General features: G+C 33.4%; 1 protein-coding gene across 1 annotated transcript; it reads right to left on the reverse strand.

Moving 5' to 3' along the window:
• Positions 1 to 4,311: 4,311 nt before the first annotated feature.
• LOC8262518 (myosin-binding protein 2) lies at positions 4,312 to 8,649 on the reverse strand. The gene is made up of 4 exons (XM_002527740.4): positions 7,045 to 8,649; positions 6,653 to 6,952; positions 5,147 to 6,558; positions 4,312 to 4,984 (listed from the first exon to the last, which is right to left on the reverse strand). The coding sequence occupies exons 1-3, from the start codon at positions 8,408 to 8,410 to the stop codon at positions 5,180 to 5,182; spliced, it is 3,045 nt and encodes a 1,014-aa protein (XP_002527786.1). The 5' UTR covers positions 8,411 to 8,649; the 3' UTR covers positions 4,312 to 4,984; positions 5,147 to 5,179.
• Positions 8,650 to 21,810: the final 13,161 nt, after the last annotated feature.

Genomic DNA, 21,810 nt, shown 5'->3' on the forward strand with positions numbered 1-21,810 from the left:
AAGTAAAAACAAGTAAGCAGGTGCTAAATGATTCTGAATATCATTATTGAAGAGAGTCTTGAATTCTTGAGGAGGGGAGACGAGGAAATGAACTCCGAGAGGGAAACTGGATTTAGGCATTTAGCCAACCAGTCTGCACAAGTAGTGTTACCGTTGAGCTCCCGAACAATGTGATGCATTGAAATAACCAAATCTTGCTGCCTAATACGATTCAGTTTAATCATCCACAGCTTCAACTATAAACAGAGAGTCTACTTCAACGTTCACCCTCTTCAACTATAAATCCTCATGAATCATTTAGAATGGGTAAATCTTAGTCTCCATTTCAAGAATCCAAATATGAGAATTGCTTCCGTTTTGATTGGTTAACTAATGGCAACTCAAATCTGTCTCTTCATCAGTCCAACAACTTCAAATTCTAACTTTGATCCTCCAATATATATATATATATATATATATATATATATATATATATATATATATATATATATTGTCTTACTTAATGATCCTCTTGTCCAAGGATGTGAAAATCATGTCACATTGTTTATATATAATAAAAAGATTTTATAGTCCATGGAATAAAATTATTAACTTGAGTTCATTTTTACAATAATAATCACATGTCTAAATTATTGAAATTAATCTACATTTTTTCATTATATTTTAAGTCTATAGATTTTTATCATAGTTGTATAGTATGTCGATAAAATCTGTTAAATTTGTTAAACTATTAAATATTATGTTAGCCCGGTAATGAGCTTATATTAGTGTTCAGTTTTTGTAATGTTTTTTTAACAATTAGAAGATTTTACTAACAATCCGCTCTCAGAAAGGGTCGAAAGCTCACAAGACTGGGTAACAATTTCACTAACTAAGATTACTATTTTCAAAGTTAAAGAAACTACCCAGACTGCTACCATGTTTGCATGTCTGATAACATACTGAAATCAACAATAAAAGAAATAGAAAAATACAAGCAACAACACACGCAATGGATAAATTTCCAAATTGTTTAGGGAGTTAATCAAAACACAAGCACCTAGGACTACTATTTTTCATAATTCCATATCGAGGCAAAACCATATCTTCTGCTCTGATTTCTAACCATTTTCAAGAATATACCTTCACCTTCAAATTTTAGCATTTTGGTCTATTACTTTTATATTATTTTATCAAATTTATCCAAGCTAATTTAGGCGTGTGTTTTGATAATGTAGCATACAAGCGTGTCTTATTTTCTGCTAATGTAAAATCCAGTCATGACTAAAATTATTATATCTATTCTGATTTTTGATTATTTTTGTAAATATACTCTCATGAAAAATTAGAAAGGTAGAATGCCATTGTTCTTTTTTATAGGAAGATTTTAGAAAGAAAAAGCAAATGGAAGTTTGTGTTTATATAGAAAGAAAAGGAAATAAAGAGGGTGACGACTATTATAAATACAGAAAAAGAAAAGATCCGAAACAATCTTTTCCAAGAGTTTTTTCTCGTCACTATTTGTTAAAGTATAAGAACATGCAAAAGAAAAACAGGAATATCAAATGTCGTCAAAAGCTGTTATTCCTTGCCAACAATTTAGAGGTGTAATAAACATACATATGCTTTTGATGTCTTCGTGTTTTAATATTTTTTGTCAGTTTTTTTTTTTATTTTTTTTATTTCTTTGCAGGTTTTTAATTTCTTTGATTGTTTTTCTTTGAGTTCTGTTAATCTTATAGTAATTATTTCTTTCTTGAATTTTCTTTAATTTTTTTATGGGTTTGGTGTACAGTAATATGAGGTTCAATTCTTGTTTTATTTTTTTTTTTACTTTTTTGTGATATAGATTTATTTCGGATACTTTTTTTTTGTGATATAGATTAATTTTAGTTTCTTATTTTTTATTGATTTATGTGGAGTATATAAATATTTTAATTGAATTTGTATTTTATTATATAGCCTTTTTCTTTATAGATACAAATTTCAATTTATTTTTTCTCTCTAAAATATATTTCTATATAAATATACCGCTTGATCTACAAGATTTTCAATAAAAAAGAAAAGATAGAAACATTCTTCTTTTTTTTTTAGAAAAAATTTAATTAGTGAAATAATGTGTTTTAGTTTGATGAGGATGATATTTAAAAAAAAGCCAAAAATAATAGTAGATGCGATAGTTATGATCAAGATTAAATTCGATGTTAGCAAGAAATAAGACACGTTTACATATTCCATCATCAAAATACACACTTAAATGAGTTCGGATAGATTTAGAAAAAATACAAAAATAATAAACCAAAATACTAAAATTTTAAAGTAAAAATATATTCATAAAAATAGCCAAAGTTGAGGATAGATGAGATTAGTTTCCCATCCATCAACGTAGTAGGAAATACTAAAGAATGCGTGGAATATAATTTATAGCACATTGGACATATATATACATATGATTTTTTCAAAGAAAAAAGAAAATGTAAATAAAGTAACTGAATTCAATTTATACTAATAAATAATAATTAAATATAAATTAATTTGATTTACTAAAAGGTGACACTCCACTCCTTTAATTTTTCTTTTGGCAACAGATTCCATTGACATGACAAAGACTTTGGTATATCATTAGATTTCTGAAAGCCAAAGTTGGGTACGTAAAGATGGAGACATTTTATTAGCATCACAAGTTCTTTCAAAGATACATAATGAAAGCCACCAAACAACTCATCTTAATTGTCATTAATGATATAATATTTTCTCAAGCATCGCCGAAAGTTGTTAACATGGTTATATAAATAATTACAAACAGCTCCAATTTTCTATCAAAAAGTGGAAGAGAAAATGGTGTCGTTGATGACCAGAAAGAGAGTCTGCCTTCACATGACTTTTGCACGTGGTGAAAAGAATGTAATGCTTATATAATCTAATGAGTGAAGTAAGTGTTTAATGGGTTAATTAAGGAGTTATTAAATAGATAAATTCTACACCTATTTAATGAATTAATATTGTTATTACATAATGACATTCCAACCCACTATATATCTCTTTTGGTATGAAGTAAAAACGAAACATTTTAATAGCATCAACCTTAAACATAGAAAATGCATTAGCCTTAAAGTTTCGTTTGAATTTAGCTAAAATTCGTAGATTTTAAAATTCTTTTTTTTGAATTAAATATAAAAAATAATAAACTGATAGTTTAATTATTTTTCTTTTTATGTAAAATGAAGAATAATTTTGGAGTAATGTAATTTTATTAAGAATAATATCAAAATAAAAAAAATATTATAACAATCCATCATTCTTTAAAATAATAAATTTTTTAAAATTTTCCTCTAAATAGAAAATTAAAATTTTTAAAAAATAAAAGATTTTAAAAGATGATAAATTTTTTAAAATTCATGAATTAAATGGGCTTGGAATTAAATCTATGTCCCTAATTTAAAATTTCTGAATCCAATAAAACCTAAAACTTTTAAAGCAGCGTAGAGCCAAGGATGTAGCCTTGACAATTACATCTTTGCTACCAACTAATTGCTGTTGAAATGTCACTTGTTCATATTTGTATGGAGTTAGCATCGTAAGTCCGTAAAGTGTTTTGCCTTATTGGTATAGGATTTAGAAATTAATCCTTTACACTCCTTTGTCTTTTGAAAATTTATTACCTAGTTCTCTCAAAAAACGAATTAAAACCCTAATCGGAGCAGGATTAAAAGCAGTGTTAATTGTCTGTGACTCTACCAAGCTTAGCAAGAAACTTAAAAGGGCATTGGAATTTTGTGTGGCAGCTACATTAATGTAATATGATACGCAGTTGTCTTCTTCTTCTTCACCACATGTCTGGACTGGACATCTGAAGGAGTACTGCCATGACTGTTCCTGCTTAGTGATTACTCAACATTATAATAGATATATGTTAAAAGACGGGCGAGTCTGTCCAAGTAATTCTTTTATGATTAATCGACCCTTCTAAATCGGACGCTAGAAAAGTGATGATTGCCTAACATGTGGACACCAAGTTGTTCTTCAGCACTGAATGTTCTGTCCGCTATGATAATTTCCCACTTAGTACAATCTGCCAGCCTTTTGTTGTTTGTAAATGTAATTAGTAGGCTGTTAAGTTTGTTGGTTTATTATACCCACCAAGAATTGTTTTATGCTTAAAGCAACAACAAATTAATTAAGAAAGCAACCTTCCTTCTTATTCTGATTATCTGTTTCCTTTTATTTTTACTACAGTTATCTTTCTTTTTTTTATATGATACCAGTCTTGGTAACAAAGTATAGTAAGCATGTACATATTAAATATTACATATACAAGGCTAACTCCAAAAAGAGAATAAACAAACACTCACTTTTATGTACTTTACAAATGGATACATGTAGTATACAAGTAACTCAACCTTGCCCCCAAAATATTAAAAAAAAAACAAACCTCATATGATGGAATGATGCAGAGATGTAAAAGAAAAGGAGGGGTTACTTACCTCTTCTTTCCTTTCTCACAAGTATTCGAAAGAAAAGAAAAAAAGAAAAGAAAAGAGACAAAAAGATAGTATCCTAATCCTAACTGTCTAAGAAAAAATAAACTAATATGCTATGTACCTGGCAAAGGAATCTTGGTATGTGGGTCTTTCTCCAGCTCTGCAAGCCAGGTCGCCCTTTTCACTCACAACATACAAATTGACAGCTTGGCTTTCGTTTCACTAGCCTACACACACATACTCTCTTCATCTTCCTTTCCCCCTCAAAAAGGAGATGATAACATCAACCCACCAAAAATTTGGGCTTACTTGGACCAATAAAGTTATATCTTTAAAAAATAAAAACAACAGAGAAAAGAAAAAAAAAGTAAAAAGAATAGGCAGACTTTTCATATTTTGCGACCGTAGCAGAAGCCTCCCTATCCTTCGAGTGACTTCCTCGCATAACATATTTTGCTTAAAAGCGGTATTGCATTTGGTCTTGTATCATTTTTATCTAGAATGATTACCTTCCATAGTACAATCTGCAATAAGCAAATCAAGTGAATCAGAACTTTGTCCTTTTTCTTGGGATTAAACTGGGTTTGGACTCGTAATCTCACAAGAATCTTGAAACAAATGTCATTAGTGTACTAAACTATAGGATAGAATGTAAGACTAGAAACCGAAGGAAGCATCAAATTTACCTGTTATCTTCGACATAGTTGAGCACAACATCATTATAGAGCACCATCCTCCATGTTCCTTGCACGAAGCTCCACACTTCTTAGATCTCGAAGATGCTGTAAAATCTCTTGTAGAAGCTCTATCCCCTTGTCTCCTTTCCTCAAGGAACCCATGCAATGCTTCAAAAACTCTCTATCTGCCTCAAGTGCTTGTAGTCTTTCGTAAACATGATCGACCTCCTCCTCGATCGCAAGCTTTTTGCTGTCTATGTCAAATTTGTTGATTGATTTCAACAACACAATAGAATCAACTCCTTCTTCATGTCCATTTAGCATCCCATCTTCGGCTTCTGAATCAATGGCATCAAAAAGTGGAAGAAGTCTCTTCGCTTTTGCTCCGATGATTTTTCTTTCTTGATAATGCTTTCCATTCATTTCTTTGTAATGACCATTTGCAACTCCATTTGCTTCACTGCTATGATCAAAATCCTCATTGTAGCCATTTCCATTCTCTTCGTATAAATGTTCGATTGGTTTTATGTCTTCAAAATGATGTTCATCTTCATCGCTGAGCGTAAAGAGTTTCTCTTCCAAGACTTTAAGTTGCTCAAGAATGGATAGCCTCTCCTCCTCAAAATTATTCAAGGATTCCTCCAAATATACAACTGCATCGACTGGAGTGTTCTGATTGCTACTTTCTAGATGATTGTCGAAACCAACTTCTTCTTTCACTTCATGATTCAAGTCAACAGATAGTCCATCACTATCTTCAGCATTGCTATAAGAAGCTGAGGATGTTCCACTTCTTATGCTACTTTCTTTCCTTCTTCTCAACATCATCAACTTCTCTTTTGTCTCGTAATCTTGTACCTTCTTTCGATATAATTCCAGCTCTTTCTCTAACTCTGTCCTCTCTTTCTCCCTCTTTATCATCAGTTCATTCAAAAGCTGCAACGCTTCCTGATCATACTCTGATTGCTCCTCCATCATTCGCTGATACTGCAGAGCTTCCATCTGCATTGCTGCCTTTTCTTCTTGAAGCCTATTTATCATTGCCATTGTTTGATTTGCAGCCACTGCAGAAGCACTCCTCTCTTCTTCTAATTCTGCATATAACGCATTCAAAGCCTTCCGTTCTGATCTTAATGCCGACTTCAACTTCTCCACAGTCAAAACTCCATCGCCTGCTTCAATGTCACTAATCACGCTTCCATCTAAAGATTCTTCTGCATTGGATTCTCTTCTTTCGAGGAGTAGCAATTTCTTGTGTAAATGATGGAGACTATCTACAGAAGTTGGTGTATCAGGAGTCTTATCTTCCTCAATGTCATTGCTTTCCAAACACAATGATAAATGAGATTTTATCACTGGCTCACTTGTTTCAATTGTCATGGCCCTAAATTCTACTTCATCTTCTTCAGCTTGATTATAACCTAATGCGATTAATGATTCAGCTAAAATTAGCAATTGATGTTCTACATGTATTCAGAACCTGTAAGAAATGGCATGCAAGAAATTAAGGCTTACCATGATCATCAAGGGCATGATTATCGCCATTGCTGGTTGAAGGGTCTTCTTCTACGCATAAACATGAAGAAGGAAATGATTCAGTTTGTATTTCTTCAATTGGTTCATGATCAGGAATCTCTGCCCCTATAGATACATATGCTTCAATTTCATCAACTTGCATTTGAAGTACTTCTACGCACAAAGAATGAAGTTCCGGAGTTTGTATTTCCTGAATTGGTTCATGATCAGGAATCTCTGTGCCCATAGATACATCTGCTTCAATTTCATTAACTTGCATTTGAAGTACTTCTTCAGATACTGCACATATCAACAAATACATTCAAACTCAAGATCCAAATATAAAATGGAGCATTGAACAAAAGCAATAATAAACTAAAACAAACAAGCACCTTGATTGTTATCTAATTCCATTCCTTCATCTGAAATCTGTGAGTTTTCTAAAACATCATCGCCATTGCTAGTAATGGTTCCGATGGGTTGAGCAATGCTGACTTGTTCCGATTCTTCCTCCATCAATTCATAGTCTGCATATACTGCTGATGCATTCTCATTCTCATTTTCATTTAAATCCCTTGGCTCAAGCTCATCAACCATATTTTCCTCCTCACATTCTTGAATTGGTAGTAATGGCAGTTTCTCTTCAAAATTGCATCTGTCCTCTACTACCAATTCATACTGTGGCCCAACATGCTTATTATCAAACTCCAAAACAAAATCTTCACTACCACAATTCTCCACCTCTCCCTTCTCTTTTTTGTCTGAAATTTGCTTCTCTGAACTAGAATTCAACAATTCAATAGGAATCAAGTGGCAATCATCTTGATCAATGTAGAATTCTAGGTGCTGAGGTTGAATATCCTTAGACATGTCTTTAATACAATCAGCTTGAACCATCACTGCCTGATCACAAGATGGCTCATCTACTGACACATTAAAATCATCCTCCTTGGTAGATTCTTGCTCTTTTTCTGTAGAGATGTCCTCTTTATCAGAATCATTAACAACCATTTCCTTACAATCAACGCTGGAAACAAAGCATGAAAAGTTCTCCTCTGTTTTCTCCTCTGTTTTTATGTCCTCTACTCCTGTGTTTTCGACAATCCTCTGTTCTTCACCACAACGATCACATACAAAACCCGACATGTTTCTATCAGAATGATCTTTTACATCAATTTCTTCTTCCCAAACCAAATCTCCTTTCTGGGTGTTCTCAGAATCACCCCAGGAAGGCTTGATCGCATAATCATCAGGACAAAACAATTTTGTTTCCAAACTAACACCACAGCAAGAACAGTTAGAAATAATTTCAACATTTTCACATACCTTGTCACCAGCGCAACAGTCTTGAAGCACTCCTAATTTCTTTATCCATGGGAAAAAAGCAAACTTTTTGGACAATTCACTTTGAGGAGAAGAGGAGGACAGGCAATCCTCGCACATATCTTGAGATTCAGTTAGCTTTCGATGACTAGAGCAATAACTCAGTTTAGAAATCTCCAGAGCATGAGTTTCACATATAAGAGATCTGTAGGAATTTTGAAACTTGGATGGCTCAAAGAAGTGATCGAGCCTAGAACACCAAAGACAGGGTCTTTTAAGGCCAAAGTAATCAGCAAACTTGATGATCAAATAAGAAAAGAGAGAATTTAAGAGTAGGAGAATGATCAAAACCCATTCAAGCATTGCATAGACTAGAATAAGAGTGAGTTTATTGGTGTTTTTGTGTAACATGGTTGCAAACTTGTTGGCAGCCATTGATGGTTGCTCTGCTTCTTGCTATGTACAAAGAGAAAGAGAGGTTGGTGAGATATCAATATTTAATTGACAAGAGTAAGCAAAGAAGATGTTAACTGCTCTTAGAGAGAGATAGAGAGAGAGAAGAAAGGAGTGTTATTAGATGATGAGAAGAAGGAGAACTATTTGAGAGAGAGAGAGAGAGAGAGAGAGAGAGAGAGAGAAGGTGGAGAAGAATAAAAGAAGTAGATGGAGAAGGGGAAATGGTTTTATTTATTGGACATGAAAAGGCATTTTGAATAGGAATGACAGCCAAAGAAGACTTATATCTTTGAGAAGAAGGGGGCAAAAATTAATAATTATAAGATTGAGTCAAAGAAAATTAAAGAATGTTGTTTTTAGACCAAAAATAATTTATGTTTTACCCAATTCAATAACATTTCACATAGCTGAGAGATGGGGAGCTCTTGTTTTTCTTCTTCTTTTTTCCCGTATGAGCCATTTTTGTTACATTTTCACAAGTTCTCTACTGTGTATTAATCACAAAATCAGGACAAGTTTAGTAACTTACTAATGCAATGTTTCTGTTACAGTAAAGTAATTAATTCAGAGAGTTAAAATTGCTGAATTTTCTTTAATGTTAGATGTATTGAGAATAATATATTCAGTATTCTGCCAAAAATTTCATCAAGTTAAAGTGTGCATCTGAGGGTTTCTTTCTTAAAAAGAATTTTTGGGTTCACAGTGGAATCTCAATAAGAATTAATTTTACTTTTGATTCCAAACAATTTTTGTTTTTTCTTATTATGATCTTAGAGGGCAGCAGCAGGGCAGGGCCAATGGCCATGCCTACCCCTCCAGTCTGGTTTTCTATTTGGGCAACAAAATGCAGTGGCCCACCAACCATCACCAATGAGTTTGGTGGACCACTCTCAAAGTTAAAAGTGTGGGGCCCAATTAAGATGCCAGATGCTCCAGTTCATCATGCTATTTTTGCATCTCTATTTTCTCTTTTTATCTCATAATCTTTTCTGTTTCCTGATGGAAATTATTTTTTGTTTTTATTCCTTCTCTTCCCCCACCTTTTTTATTTATTTATTTTTTGGAACAAATATTACAATACATGCATTTATCTATGATAATTCAAAAACCTAGAAACATATATACTTTCTCATGTTGTTTAGATAACATTTTATTTTATTTTATATTCTGGCAATTATTGATATTCTGATTTGGTATTAGTATTCTATCACATAAGATGCAGAACATTAGCCATGGTTTTTAAACAATAATAAGATAAATCCAAGGTAATAGAAAAAGAAAAAGAAATAAAGAAGATTGATTGATTGCACCCACATGCACATACTATCTAATTAGCCAGTGTATTATCATACAAAGCACTATACATGCATGTGATATTAAGTTCCTTTTTCTTGTTTATTTATTTATTTTATATTCCATTAACGTTATATAAATTATATTAAGTATAATTTTGCATCAAGAATTACATGGAGTAAGTTAAAATGTTAAAAATTCATATATATATATTATTTTTCTATACAAAATGTAAGTAAGTATTAGCCCTTATTCATCATTCACAAATATTTATAATTTCTTTCATTATATTCATAGTGAGTGTTAGAGATTAGCTATTCTTATTGTATATTTAATCAACCTCAAACAAATAAATAAAAACACAATGAGTTTATACTTCACAGTAAAGTAATATTCTTATATAAATAAATAAAAAAAAAAGATTAAACAACAAACATAGGGTTAACCAAGCCATCTGTTTTTCTAGAACGAACCTTCAAGCACTAGGGTTATAACAACTATGGAAAATGTCTTTTTCTATGATATAAGTTTTAGAGATCAAATTTTGATCAACAAACAGCAATATGAATAGCAATAATTGTAGTTAATATATATATGCTCTAGTAATACATTTTTCTTTTCATACTAAACTTGGTTTAGTATTATCAGTCTGAAATGATCTCATTAGGTTAACTTTTTTCTTTTTGACAAAATAAGGAAGACTTATGATCGCAGAAGCTAGAAAATATATGTTGGTTTTAAGAGTCCAGTTGGGCAGAGGCTGCACCGACCCCATAGCCCAACTTTCCTTTCAAGTTTTCACAATTTTCATAATTATATATCATGCCAAGCAATTGCTTGATTCACTATAAAAATTATATTACATGTTCTTACTGAAATATTTATACAAATATAAATTGCCCAATTTTAGAGATATTCGAAATTTAAATGGGGAATCTAAACTTTTCTGCTTTGGGCCTCCAAGTAACTTTTGCTTTAATCAAATACCATCCAATGTTTTATTATTTTTGCCTTACTACTATCTTTTTAACCCCCACTCCTAAGTTAAATCAATTACCCACTAACTATCATTATGTTTCCTCTCTCCCTCTCTTCTTTAATTGAAATTTCAAAAATTGAAATCTTCAATTTGCCAGCTGAACCCACTGTAAAATTTGATATATGTTTCAGGTAAAGTTCTGCGATTAAATAAAAAAAATTATAAATCTTTAAATTTTTGTAGAAATTTATAATTTAATATCGTTTACAATTGAATAAAAAAATTTAAAATTTGAAGATAAATTGAACTTTCTTGATAGACTTTAAAGCTAAACCTTCTTTAAAGGTTTGATCAAGTCTGTCTTTCCCTTTATTTCTTTACAACTCTCAATTTTTGACCCAGAAAAAATAAAATAAAATGAAAGACAATATTGGCCCAATTCCAATAAGAGTCGCATTACAAAATATTCAAAAAATTATTAAGAACTATTCTTAAAACACATTATTTTTGCTTTCGAAGAAACAAGAACGGAATGCTGATTAAAAAGAAATAATATTGCGTACTTAGATTGAATAATTGACTTAAAATTGGCCCACAAATATTTTCCAAGGTCTAAGAAAATGTGCCTGAATCTTCAAATTCAGTGACCTTACCGACCATTAGGCCTGGTGGCCCTGGTCACGCCACAGTTCAAATGGAGGGACCCTTCGGCCTTACTAGAGGGCATCAACCCCTCACAGGCTAGCCATATCAAGTTATATCATGAAAACAGAAATAACTTTGTACATTGCTTAATCTTCTACTGTAATTATACTAAGGGGTCCCTATTCATTTCCATTTCAATGATAACCCTTTACCTTCTGTTTCACGCATCCACGAGCTCATCAGTACAAGTTACATTACCTCGTTTTGGGTCATTAATCGAGATTCTGTTTCATAATTTAGAAATTTAGAAGTCTGACCCCAATAATTTTCTGATTGAGAGCACATTAAATATGAATTAAATGATAAAAAGAGTTGGATTTATAGCTACAAGAAAGGTATCAAATTGTAAATTTTGTCAACGAGGAGAAGAGAACAAGGCATAATATGCGATCCTAATTTCAGTTGAGATAAGAATCGGTGATAGTTGAAGTGTCCATTCTTCCATGTGACCCAGTCTACCACTTGCGTCCTGCAACAGCACTGTTTAAAAATACCATTTCTAGGGATTGCAAAATTCTTGAAGGAAACATTATTTCAATTGCAATGTGACCCTTTTTTTCTTTTCTTTCTTATAAAAAGAAAATGGCCTCTAGAAGGTCCAAATGGTTTTCATGGCCAAAAATAATAATAACAATGAGAGTTTGTTTATAAATATGGGCCGCAAATAAGGGATTTTGAGTTGAAATTTAAGTTTAAATCTTTTTTTTTTCTTTTTGTTTATAATTTATATATCGTTCAGCATGACTTAATTTTCTCAAAACAATGCTCCTTTTGGTTTTCAATGTGAGCCTTTATGTCCACATAAAGGGTCTGCAAAATGATTTTGATGGATTTAAAAAACAAAGAAAAGAAATAAGTTTATATACTCTTGGCAGGATTTAGTCATTGCTCAAATAAAATCAAAATTAGTACCAATTCAAATCCCTCAAATTTCATATCCATTATTTATATTTCACTACGTGGGTGGTTTTCCTTTCATGTTAACAAATATAAATCTGAATCCATCATGTTAAACTCATATTAAAATGATTTGTCAAAACAAAAATGTAGTAGTAATTAACATTCTGGCAATTCTTGTTGTTGTTCTTTTTTGCTAGTTAGCATATGCTGCCAATTCAATGATCAAATCTGTGCCATATCAAATTATTTCCACATGGATCTGATTAGGTTCATCATACAACCAAATCCACAGCCCGGTGGAATCAGTGAATAATAACAAGGATTATAGAACCTAAGAAAATCAGTCGCGTAGCTGACGACCAATTTTCTTTTCTTCCAATTAAAAAATTAGTCTTCTGTGTGCCCAACGTTGAGCATCTTATTATTTGTTTTTAGTTAAGTGAGAAAAGAACAAACCCTTAAACCAGTAATATTATCCCACAAATAGCAATCTTTAATCTCCTGCTTCAGCTTTGGTTTAGTGTCTATAATTTATTCTTCAAGCAATACGTGTTTAGAGTTTAAGTATTGTCATTCATTACGTAACCCATTTATCAAAGTCAAACTGAAAAAAGTAATTTTTAGAGAAGTTTCAAGTCTCGGAACAGGCCGTGAAACTCTAGGGTTTTGTTCTTAGTGCCGGCCTCTCACTAGGATTCAGTTAAAACCCTAAAATGACATCACCAGTTTAGAAGGGAAATGTGCCTTACAAATGTTCTCTCGTTCATAGTCATTTCTTTCACACAATCAAGTATTACTATTTGAAATAACTCCTTACTTGGTAAATTATAAGTAACTTTACTAATTTGAGATTTAAAATATTACCAAATGATTCAAAATCAAAAAAAAATTATGCCCTAAAAGTTTATGCTAGAATTAAAATATATCCATAACAAGATAATTTCTTTGTTGAACAAAAAAAAATACTAGTTATCCAATATTTATATGAGAGAGAGAGAGAGAGAGAGAGAGAGAGAGAGAGAAAGAGAAACATTTAACTCATGTTGATATGTATAAGACTTCCTTTATAAATTTTTGATATAAGGAAGGATCACTCATTCGAATTTTCACTTTTTAAGGTTAAGAAACAACCCAAAATATCAGTTTTTAACAAATAAGAAAGCGAAATAGAAAAGAAAAACAACGCAATTTATGAACCCTTTTTAAGTACACTTCAAAATTTAATCAATTGATCAGTCTGAAGCTCAGTTATCATGTCTGAACACATGACAAACCGTTATTTTCTAGGATGTTAATTTTCTTTTTTCATCTCAGCATGTTACCTATTTTTCATTTATTACAATGTGGTATTTAAAAAAATAACATAATTGTTTTAAATAATTTTAATTTATTACATCATTCGTATATAAAATTAGTTATATAATGACATATGGTATTATTATATATAAATTATTACATTTATATTGATTGATTTTTAAATTTTGACAATTAATGGTAATAAATATATAAATTAAAGAAAATATAATATTTAATAAATAATATTATATATTATTATACAATTAATTTTATTAATATATAACGTGATAGATTGAATAACTAATCAATTGTTAGTTTTCTTTTATACTCATCATATGTTGTTATTGGTTGATATTTGGTAATAATGTATAAATGTTCTTGTAATATCATATTATTAATAAAAATTATTGCAAATACGAGTTTTTGTATGGTATCAAAATAGGTTTTTGGTCAGGTAATTTGATTGTCTTTACGTCTTTCATCTTCTTGCTAGTTATAATGTAATGCAACAATAATGGCGCTATCTATTGATTCTCTAATTTAGTGTTTGATATTGGAAAAAAGCATTATTAAATTTGATATTTTTATTCAAGAACACAAGAAACAATTTTGTAATTTCAGGTGCAGTGTTTACCTCCAAAGGTTAAACAGTGAACATGTTGAGAAACCCATTGCCTACTCACTGGTTCCGTAACTGGCATCATAAGCTTCAATTAAGAGCAATTCCGGCGCAGGCTTAGAAATTGAAGGAACATGTAACAGGCACTGGGGTGAAATATGGTCCTTTCTTAAAAAAAAGAAGAAGAGATTTGGTCTTAGAAACTGGATAATAAATAGTTGAGTGAATCACTTATTAATTTCGCCAAACTACAATTAATGCAGTGGAAAATTTTGGATATAGGCAACTGAGACAGTGTTGGGGACACTTGAATCAGTATTGTTGACTGTTCATAGTTTTGGATTTTGGCCATGTGTATTTTATTTGTGGCCTTGAGATTTTGCCTCAATTAGTTTTCAATAAAAGATTCCTTTCATCTTTTTTTTTTTTTTCTTCTGGTTTTGTATGGATGACTCTAACTATAAATATATATACAATGTCCTTTTGGAATAAGCTGGTAAAAGCAGAAAATTTCTTTAATTAATTAGTGGAAATTAATTTGGAAGAATAAGCTAAAGAGGGGAAATACGCTGCAAAATCATTCTGTCCCACAAATTCATGTGTCACGAGATGTATCTACCAGAAATTAGATCATCCACATCTTCATACAATGAACGACCAACAACTTCGCAGAGACTTTTCTATATGTATCTACGATTTCCCAAGCATTTTCTTTTCTTTTCCTGAAAAGAAGAAACAAGAAAATCCTTTTCTTATTGTTAGGAACTCTGCATTTCAGGTAAAGAATGCATGGTTGAACAACTCTACCAAATTCAGGTCAATACTGATCTCAGGCTTTCAGTATAAACTTATTTGTATATGGATTGGAAAATGAAAACTCAAAATTAAGAACTTATTAAACTAAATTTTTAAGTGTCCAGCAGAATTATTGATACACATAGTACAATGATATTACATGATTCTTTACATAACCTTTGTTAGATACAATGATCAATTATGAGTATTGTATACAAGAATGTTATTGTCTTAATTATTCTTGCTTTGGCTGCTAGGACATTTGATATTTAATATTACAAGACATACATCTGTACGACACTGTGGTTATGATATAAATGTACCTAGAAAGCATCTAATAATTTGACCTAATTGAGTTGAACCACCTTGAAATATGGCTATATATATATACCTTCAATTCACAGCAGGTGCTCTTTTTCTCTCCTTTCAGACAGTGAAAATAAAACATCTTTTCAGCTTCTTCCAGGAAAGGATGCGCCATGCAATTGCAAGATCCTAAACTTTTTACATTATCATCCGTCTTTCAACAACAAAAGCCATCACAAGGGATAATATATAGTAACAAGATTAATTTTACCATATTCATATGCTTTTCTAAAATTAAAGTATCCTGTGATTTATTATTTTTATAAAGAAAGAAAGGGAATATGAACGTAATGAAAAACAGCTGTAAATCTGTGATGGAAAAATGGGATACCACCGAGTAAATAAAAGAAATGAGAGTGAGAAAGGAGGGAAAAGAAAAGAAGAAATAGCTAAAATGGAGGGGTTGGGTTGCCAATGCCATTGTAATGATGATGATTTGAGAGCGTTGGAAGAAGTGGGGACATACCGACAAAGCCACGTATTTGATTATTTGATATGGTATTTCTTTTCTTTTTTTTTTGCTTTATTTATTGCCTCTTGTTTAATCTTCTTTTCTCCCCCTTCTTTGGCTTTCAAAACATTCATTTCTTTTTTCTTTTTCTCATCTCTCTTTTTATCTAGAAAAAGGAAAGCTCCGGTACGTTGGTATATATATAATTTTCCACTTTCCTTTCTCACATTTTGATAATCTTTAGCACCGGAATACATTACATTACAGATACTATAATGTTGATCTCATCCCAATAATTCTTGCTTGTATGCCCACAAACATTAACACCTGTTTAAATACTCCTGACATGTTTTGTGAAATTTATATTTATGAAGAATAAGGATTCTATTATAAAAGGAATGAGAATTCCGAGTCTTTACAAGAGAAGTTTACAGATATATACATGGTTGAGCTTCAACAGTCTTTTGGCTACCTGATTAGCTCCTATGCTCTATGTCAACGTTAATTTCCTAATTCTTAATGGGTTGAAGCGACCTTTCTTCCTTAGGGAAGAAAGATTGCTCCCCTTTTTTGCCTTTGTCAGGCCTGTGATGTACTGTCTGTACAGCTGACAGCTGTACAAACCTTAAGCCATGCTCCTAGGTCTTTTATCCTTTGGTTCCTAGTTTCTGGACTGTGTAATGTTTTTCCATGTTGGTCTTCAACACTCTCCCTCAAGATGGGTTCGAACAAGTTAAGAGATCCCATCTTGCTAAGAAATGTTTGATGATGGCCTTTATCGAGTGCTTTTGTGAATATATCTGCCAGTTGCTCGTGGCTTTTGATAAATGGGGTTTCAATTTCTCCAGATTGGACCTTTTCTCTTATGAAATGGCAGTCAACCTCTATGTGTTTGGTCCGTTCGTAAAAGACTGGATTTGATGCGATGTGTCTGGCTGCCTGATTATCACAGTACATTTTCATAGGTCCCTTGCATTCTATTTTCATATCAGCTAGTACTTGTTTAATCCAAATGAGCTCACTGGTGGTTGATGCCATCGCACGATATTCTGCTTCTGCGCTGGATCTTGTAGTCACAAATTGTTTCTTGCTTTTCCAAGTCACTAAATTTCCTCCCACGAAGGTGCAGAAACCCGAGGTTGACTTTCTGTTACAGCTTCCTGTCCAATCTGCATCAGAGAAAGCAACAATGGTGTTAGCAATGTCATTATTTTTCATCCAAATACCTTGACCCGGGGTACCTTTGAGATATATGAGTATTCTGTCGATTGCATCTAAATGGGAAGTACGAGGAGCATGCATAAATTGGCTAACCATACTTACAGCGAAACTAATATCAGGTCTGGTGACAGTTAAATAAATCAATTTTTCCACTAGACGTTGGTAGTGACCTATGTCGTCTAGGGGTTCACCATCTTCTAAGTTGAGTTTATTTTTAGTCTTCATAGGGGTGTTTATGGGCTTGGCACCTATTTTTCTGATTTCTTTTAGTAAGTCTAGAACATACTTTCTTTGGGAAAGAAAAGCCCTTTATGAGATCTGACTATTTCTATTCCGAGAAAGTAGGACAATTGGCCAAGATCTTTGATATCAAATTTCCTCTTTAGTTTCTTTTTTACTTCTTCAATCTCCTCGTTGTTGTTACCTGTTATAATAATATCATCCACATATACAAGGATAATGATAGTGCAAGTGCGAGTGTGTTTGACAAACATAGAAGAATCAGACGCACACTTGCTGAAATTAATCTTTAAAAGAAAATAGCTTAGCTTGGCATGTCATGTTCTTGGAGATTGTTTCAACCCGTAAATTGTCTTCTTAAGCTTACATACCAGAGAAGGATCATAGGTAGATTTGTGACCGGGAGGAAGGGTCATATAGACTTCTTTTTCCAGAAATCCTTGAAGGAATGTATTCTTAACATCCATCTGAAATAAGCTCCATCCTGAGTTAGTAGCAAAAGATAATAAAATACGGACAGTGCTCATTTTAGCAATAGGAGCAAAGGTTTTCTGGTAATCTACTCCGTAGGTCTGAGTGAACCCTTTTGCTATTAACCTAGCCTTATACCTTTCAATTGCTCCATCATGATTGTATTTGATTTTATAAACCCATTTACAGCCAACAGGTTTTTTTGTTAGTGGAAGAGAAACAAGTTCCCAGGTGCCATTTCTTTCTAGGGCCTGAAGTTCTTCCTCCATAGCCTTGCACTCTTCATAGAAAGAAGTCGGCTCGGTATGCTTGGTGAGACTTCCTAGATAAGCCTTATACTGACTAGACATGGACTGATAAGAAATAAAATTTTGGATAGGGTACGATACCTCATAAGAATCATAGTCTCTTAACCTGACAGGAGGCCTGATGGATCGAGTGGATCTTCGTAAGGCAACTCCTTCCTCAGTATTACCGATTTCTCCCCCTGAAGGAATTGTCTGGGAGTTGTGATGAGACTCCCCTTCCTGTACTTGGCTATCAGAAAAATGAGGATTATGCAGAAATAATAAATCATGAGATTCAGTGATTCTGACTGGATCACTTGGATAATAGGGTTCATGCTCGACAAAGGTGACATCACGAGAGATATAAGTTTTGTGAGTGGTAGGGTCGTAGCACTTGTACCCCTTTTTTTTAGAGAAGTATCTTAGAAAAAGAGTTTTAACAGAGCTTTTGTCAAATTTATGGTGTCTTTTGATGTGAACAAAGGTGGTACAACCAAAGACACGAAGGTGCCCAAGCTCAATTTTTTGACTTTTGAGGATTTCAATAGGGCTAAGATTGTTTAATTTAACACTGGGTAGGCGATTGATGAGGTAAGTAGCGGTGAGGATAGCATCCGACCAAAAAATATTGGGAACATTGTTTTGAAAAAGTAAAGTCCGAGTTACTTCAAGAAGATGTCGATTTTTGCATTCACAGACTCCATTTTGTTCAGGAGTGTTAACACAAGTAGTTTGATGAAGAATTCCTTTTTGTATAAAAAAGTCAGAGAAATTTTTGTTTAGATATTCAGTACCATTTTCAGAGCGGAAAATTTTAATTTTAGCACTGTATTGATTTTGAATAAAATTGAAAAATTGTTGAAAACATACGAATACTTAATTTTTTTTCTTTTAATAAGTAAAGCCAAGTAGTGCGAGAGTAATCATCAATAAATGTAACAAAATATCAGAAATGATTATAAGAAGTAACAGGGGCAGGTCCCCAAACATCTGAGTGGATTAATTCAAACAGTTTTTCAGAAATACTGGTAGATAATGGGAAAGGTAGACGAGTATGTTTTGAAAATTTACAAATATCACAACAACTAGAGTTTAATTTGTAAGAAAAAAGCTTATTTAACACTTGGTCGGATGGATGTCCAAATCGCCGATGCAGTAGCATCCCTTGATCGACCGGGTTCGTCGACGCAAGACATTGGGTGATGGAGTTGGGAAGGTAATAAAGTCCATTTTTGCAATATCCCTTACCAATCATCGTCCCTGTGGTGCGATCCTAAAATGTTACTGAAGCAGGTGATAAAATAACATTGCAATTTAAATGGCGAGTAAATTAGATTTAAAATTAGATAATAATAAAATGTCAAGAATAGTTTTATAAAAAAGAGTGGAAGTGCCACAACCAGAAATTTTGGCCTTCCCACCATTTGCAATGATTACATGTTGAGACTCAATTGGAACAAAATTATGACGTTTTGTTGAGTCCCATGTCATGTGATCGGTTGCACCGGAATCAATAATCCAATCGTTAAAATAAACAGAAGAAAAATAACTTTCTGAGTTAGAAGCTGAACCTGACCCACGGATTTGTTTCTGATTCACAAGTGACTGGAGTTGTGAAATAAGCTGAGAGAGTTGAGAATTTTCTGCTGAATCGAGTCTAACTGGTTGAGAAAAATAGGTCGGATCCGAACTGGACCATGGTACTGGGTTGAATGGGGCCGGGTCGTGTCGGGTTACACTACTGGGCTCGGATTGGGCTGCACTGCTGGGCTCAGATCGAATGAAGTCCATAGGCTCGCTTGATTTGAAATAACTTGATCCAGGCCCAAGGTCCGACCCGCTTGCCAACCCGCGTGTTTTACTGCACGCATCGCCTCGAGACCCGACTTCATCATTTTCTCTTATGTTAGGGTTAGAAAAACAGAAGACGCCAAATCTTTTGTCCCTCCTTTCTCTTCTTCCCCCATCGCCTCTATCTCGATTCCCTCGGTCACCTCTCCCATGAGACGGGCGCAAGTGCGGGTGAAGGTGCCAGCACCTGTCATGGGTGCGGCCCTGCCTTCGGCAGTGGTTGCACCTTTCGATAGATGCAGGCGCTCCTCGCATGCGCAGCGCATCTGGAGGGTCTGGGTGACGAGAAAAAAAGGCCTGATTTTTTGAGCTTTTGAGGCTAGGATTCATCGATGTGCGTCTAGTCTCTTCCTATTGGATAGAGGCTATGACTGCATCGATCTTTGGAAGAGAGGATGACAGGAGTATTTGCGACCGTAGGGGTTCGTAACTGGAATCCAGTCCCCCCAGGTAGGTATAAACAAGGTCATGTTTCGCCCTTTTCTGTAATTCTTCGGGGTTGTTCGTCGGAGGTAAGTAACTTTGTAATTCTTCCCATTTTGTTAAGATTTCAGTTGTGTATTCAGAGGAATTTTTTGTACCCTGAGTCGTTTGTGATAGCTCTTGCTTGAGTTTGAAAACATGGGTGAAGTTGTGCTGATGCCTGTAGGAACCCTTCATTTTGTCCCAAATGGATTTTGACGACTCCATTAGAATACAGAGTCAGGAGATTTGTGTCTCCATGGTATTGGTAATCATCGACATAACCAAATGGTCAGTCGTCTGCCATTCCTCCATTTTCTCAAATTCTTCCTCTGTTGGAGCCACTGGGTTTACTGGTTTTGGTCTCTGTTTGCTTCCAATAATGAATTCCAGTTTTTTTTTGCCACTGAGACCAATATATATCGATGTTGACCATTCAAAATAATTATGGCTGCCTTTTAGAACAATGTTGATTATTTTTGTGGTGTCGTTGTGAGCCATTCTGAATGCTTGTGATTGTGATTGGGGTAAGTGATGACAGATTATACCTTCTACCTGCTCTGATACCATGTGGAATTTATGTTTATGAACAATGATGATTCTATTACAAAAGGAATGAGAATTCTGAGTCTTTACAAGAGAAGTTTACAGATATATACATGGTTGAGCTTCAACGGTCTTTTGGCTACCTGATTAGCTCCTATGCTCTATGTCAACGTTAACTTTCTAATTCTTGATAGGTTGAAGCGACCTTTCTTCCTTAGGGAAAAAAGGTTGCTCCCTTTTTTTTGCTTTTGTCAGGCCTGTGATGTCGCATGCGGTGGCAATTTGTCTGGACACGAGACCATGCTCCTAGGTCTTTTATCCTTTGGTTCCTAGTTTCTGGACTGTGTAATGTTTTTCCATGTTGGTCTCCAACATGTTTTAACAGTAACTTTTTACCGCTAATTAAAGAGTGATCTAGTTGATACTTTTGTTTATGATTACAACAAAAATTAGTGTCAAGTACTTTTATGGGTAAATATAAGAGAAATGACTACTCCTTTGATATCCCAAAACAAATGTAATCTAAATAATGCTTGCTTAATAGCCTATTCTTTTCAACCACACCGTACTGATACAAATAACATGCATTCATGAAACTTAAGGGATTTGAAACTTCAACGCACGTGTTATGATATTATCATATGAGCATGGGTTTATGCTAAAAGGACAATGAGCATGGCTGCCCCAAAAAGGTGAAGATGAACAGGTATTTGCTGTAAACTTAAAGGCAAGCAATCTTGCTATTTAGGTTACATGTCTACTAGTATAATTATTTGAGTTGCTGCGGTTCCACAGTACAGCTTACTCAAACTCACTTTGCCTTTTCTTTTCTTTTTTCTTTTTTCGAGTCTTAAGAAGTAGCCGTATAGGACTCTTAGTTTTGCTTATTATTACTAA

The sequence above is a fragment of the Ricinus communis genome, chromosome 5, assembly GCF_019578655.1.
Source record: "Ricinus communis isolate WT05 ecotype wild-type chromosome 5, ASM1957865v1, whole genome shotgun sequence".
NCBI lineage: Eukaryota > Viridiplantae > Streptophyta > Magnoliopsida > Malpighiales > Euphorbiaceae > Ricinus > Ricinus communis.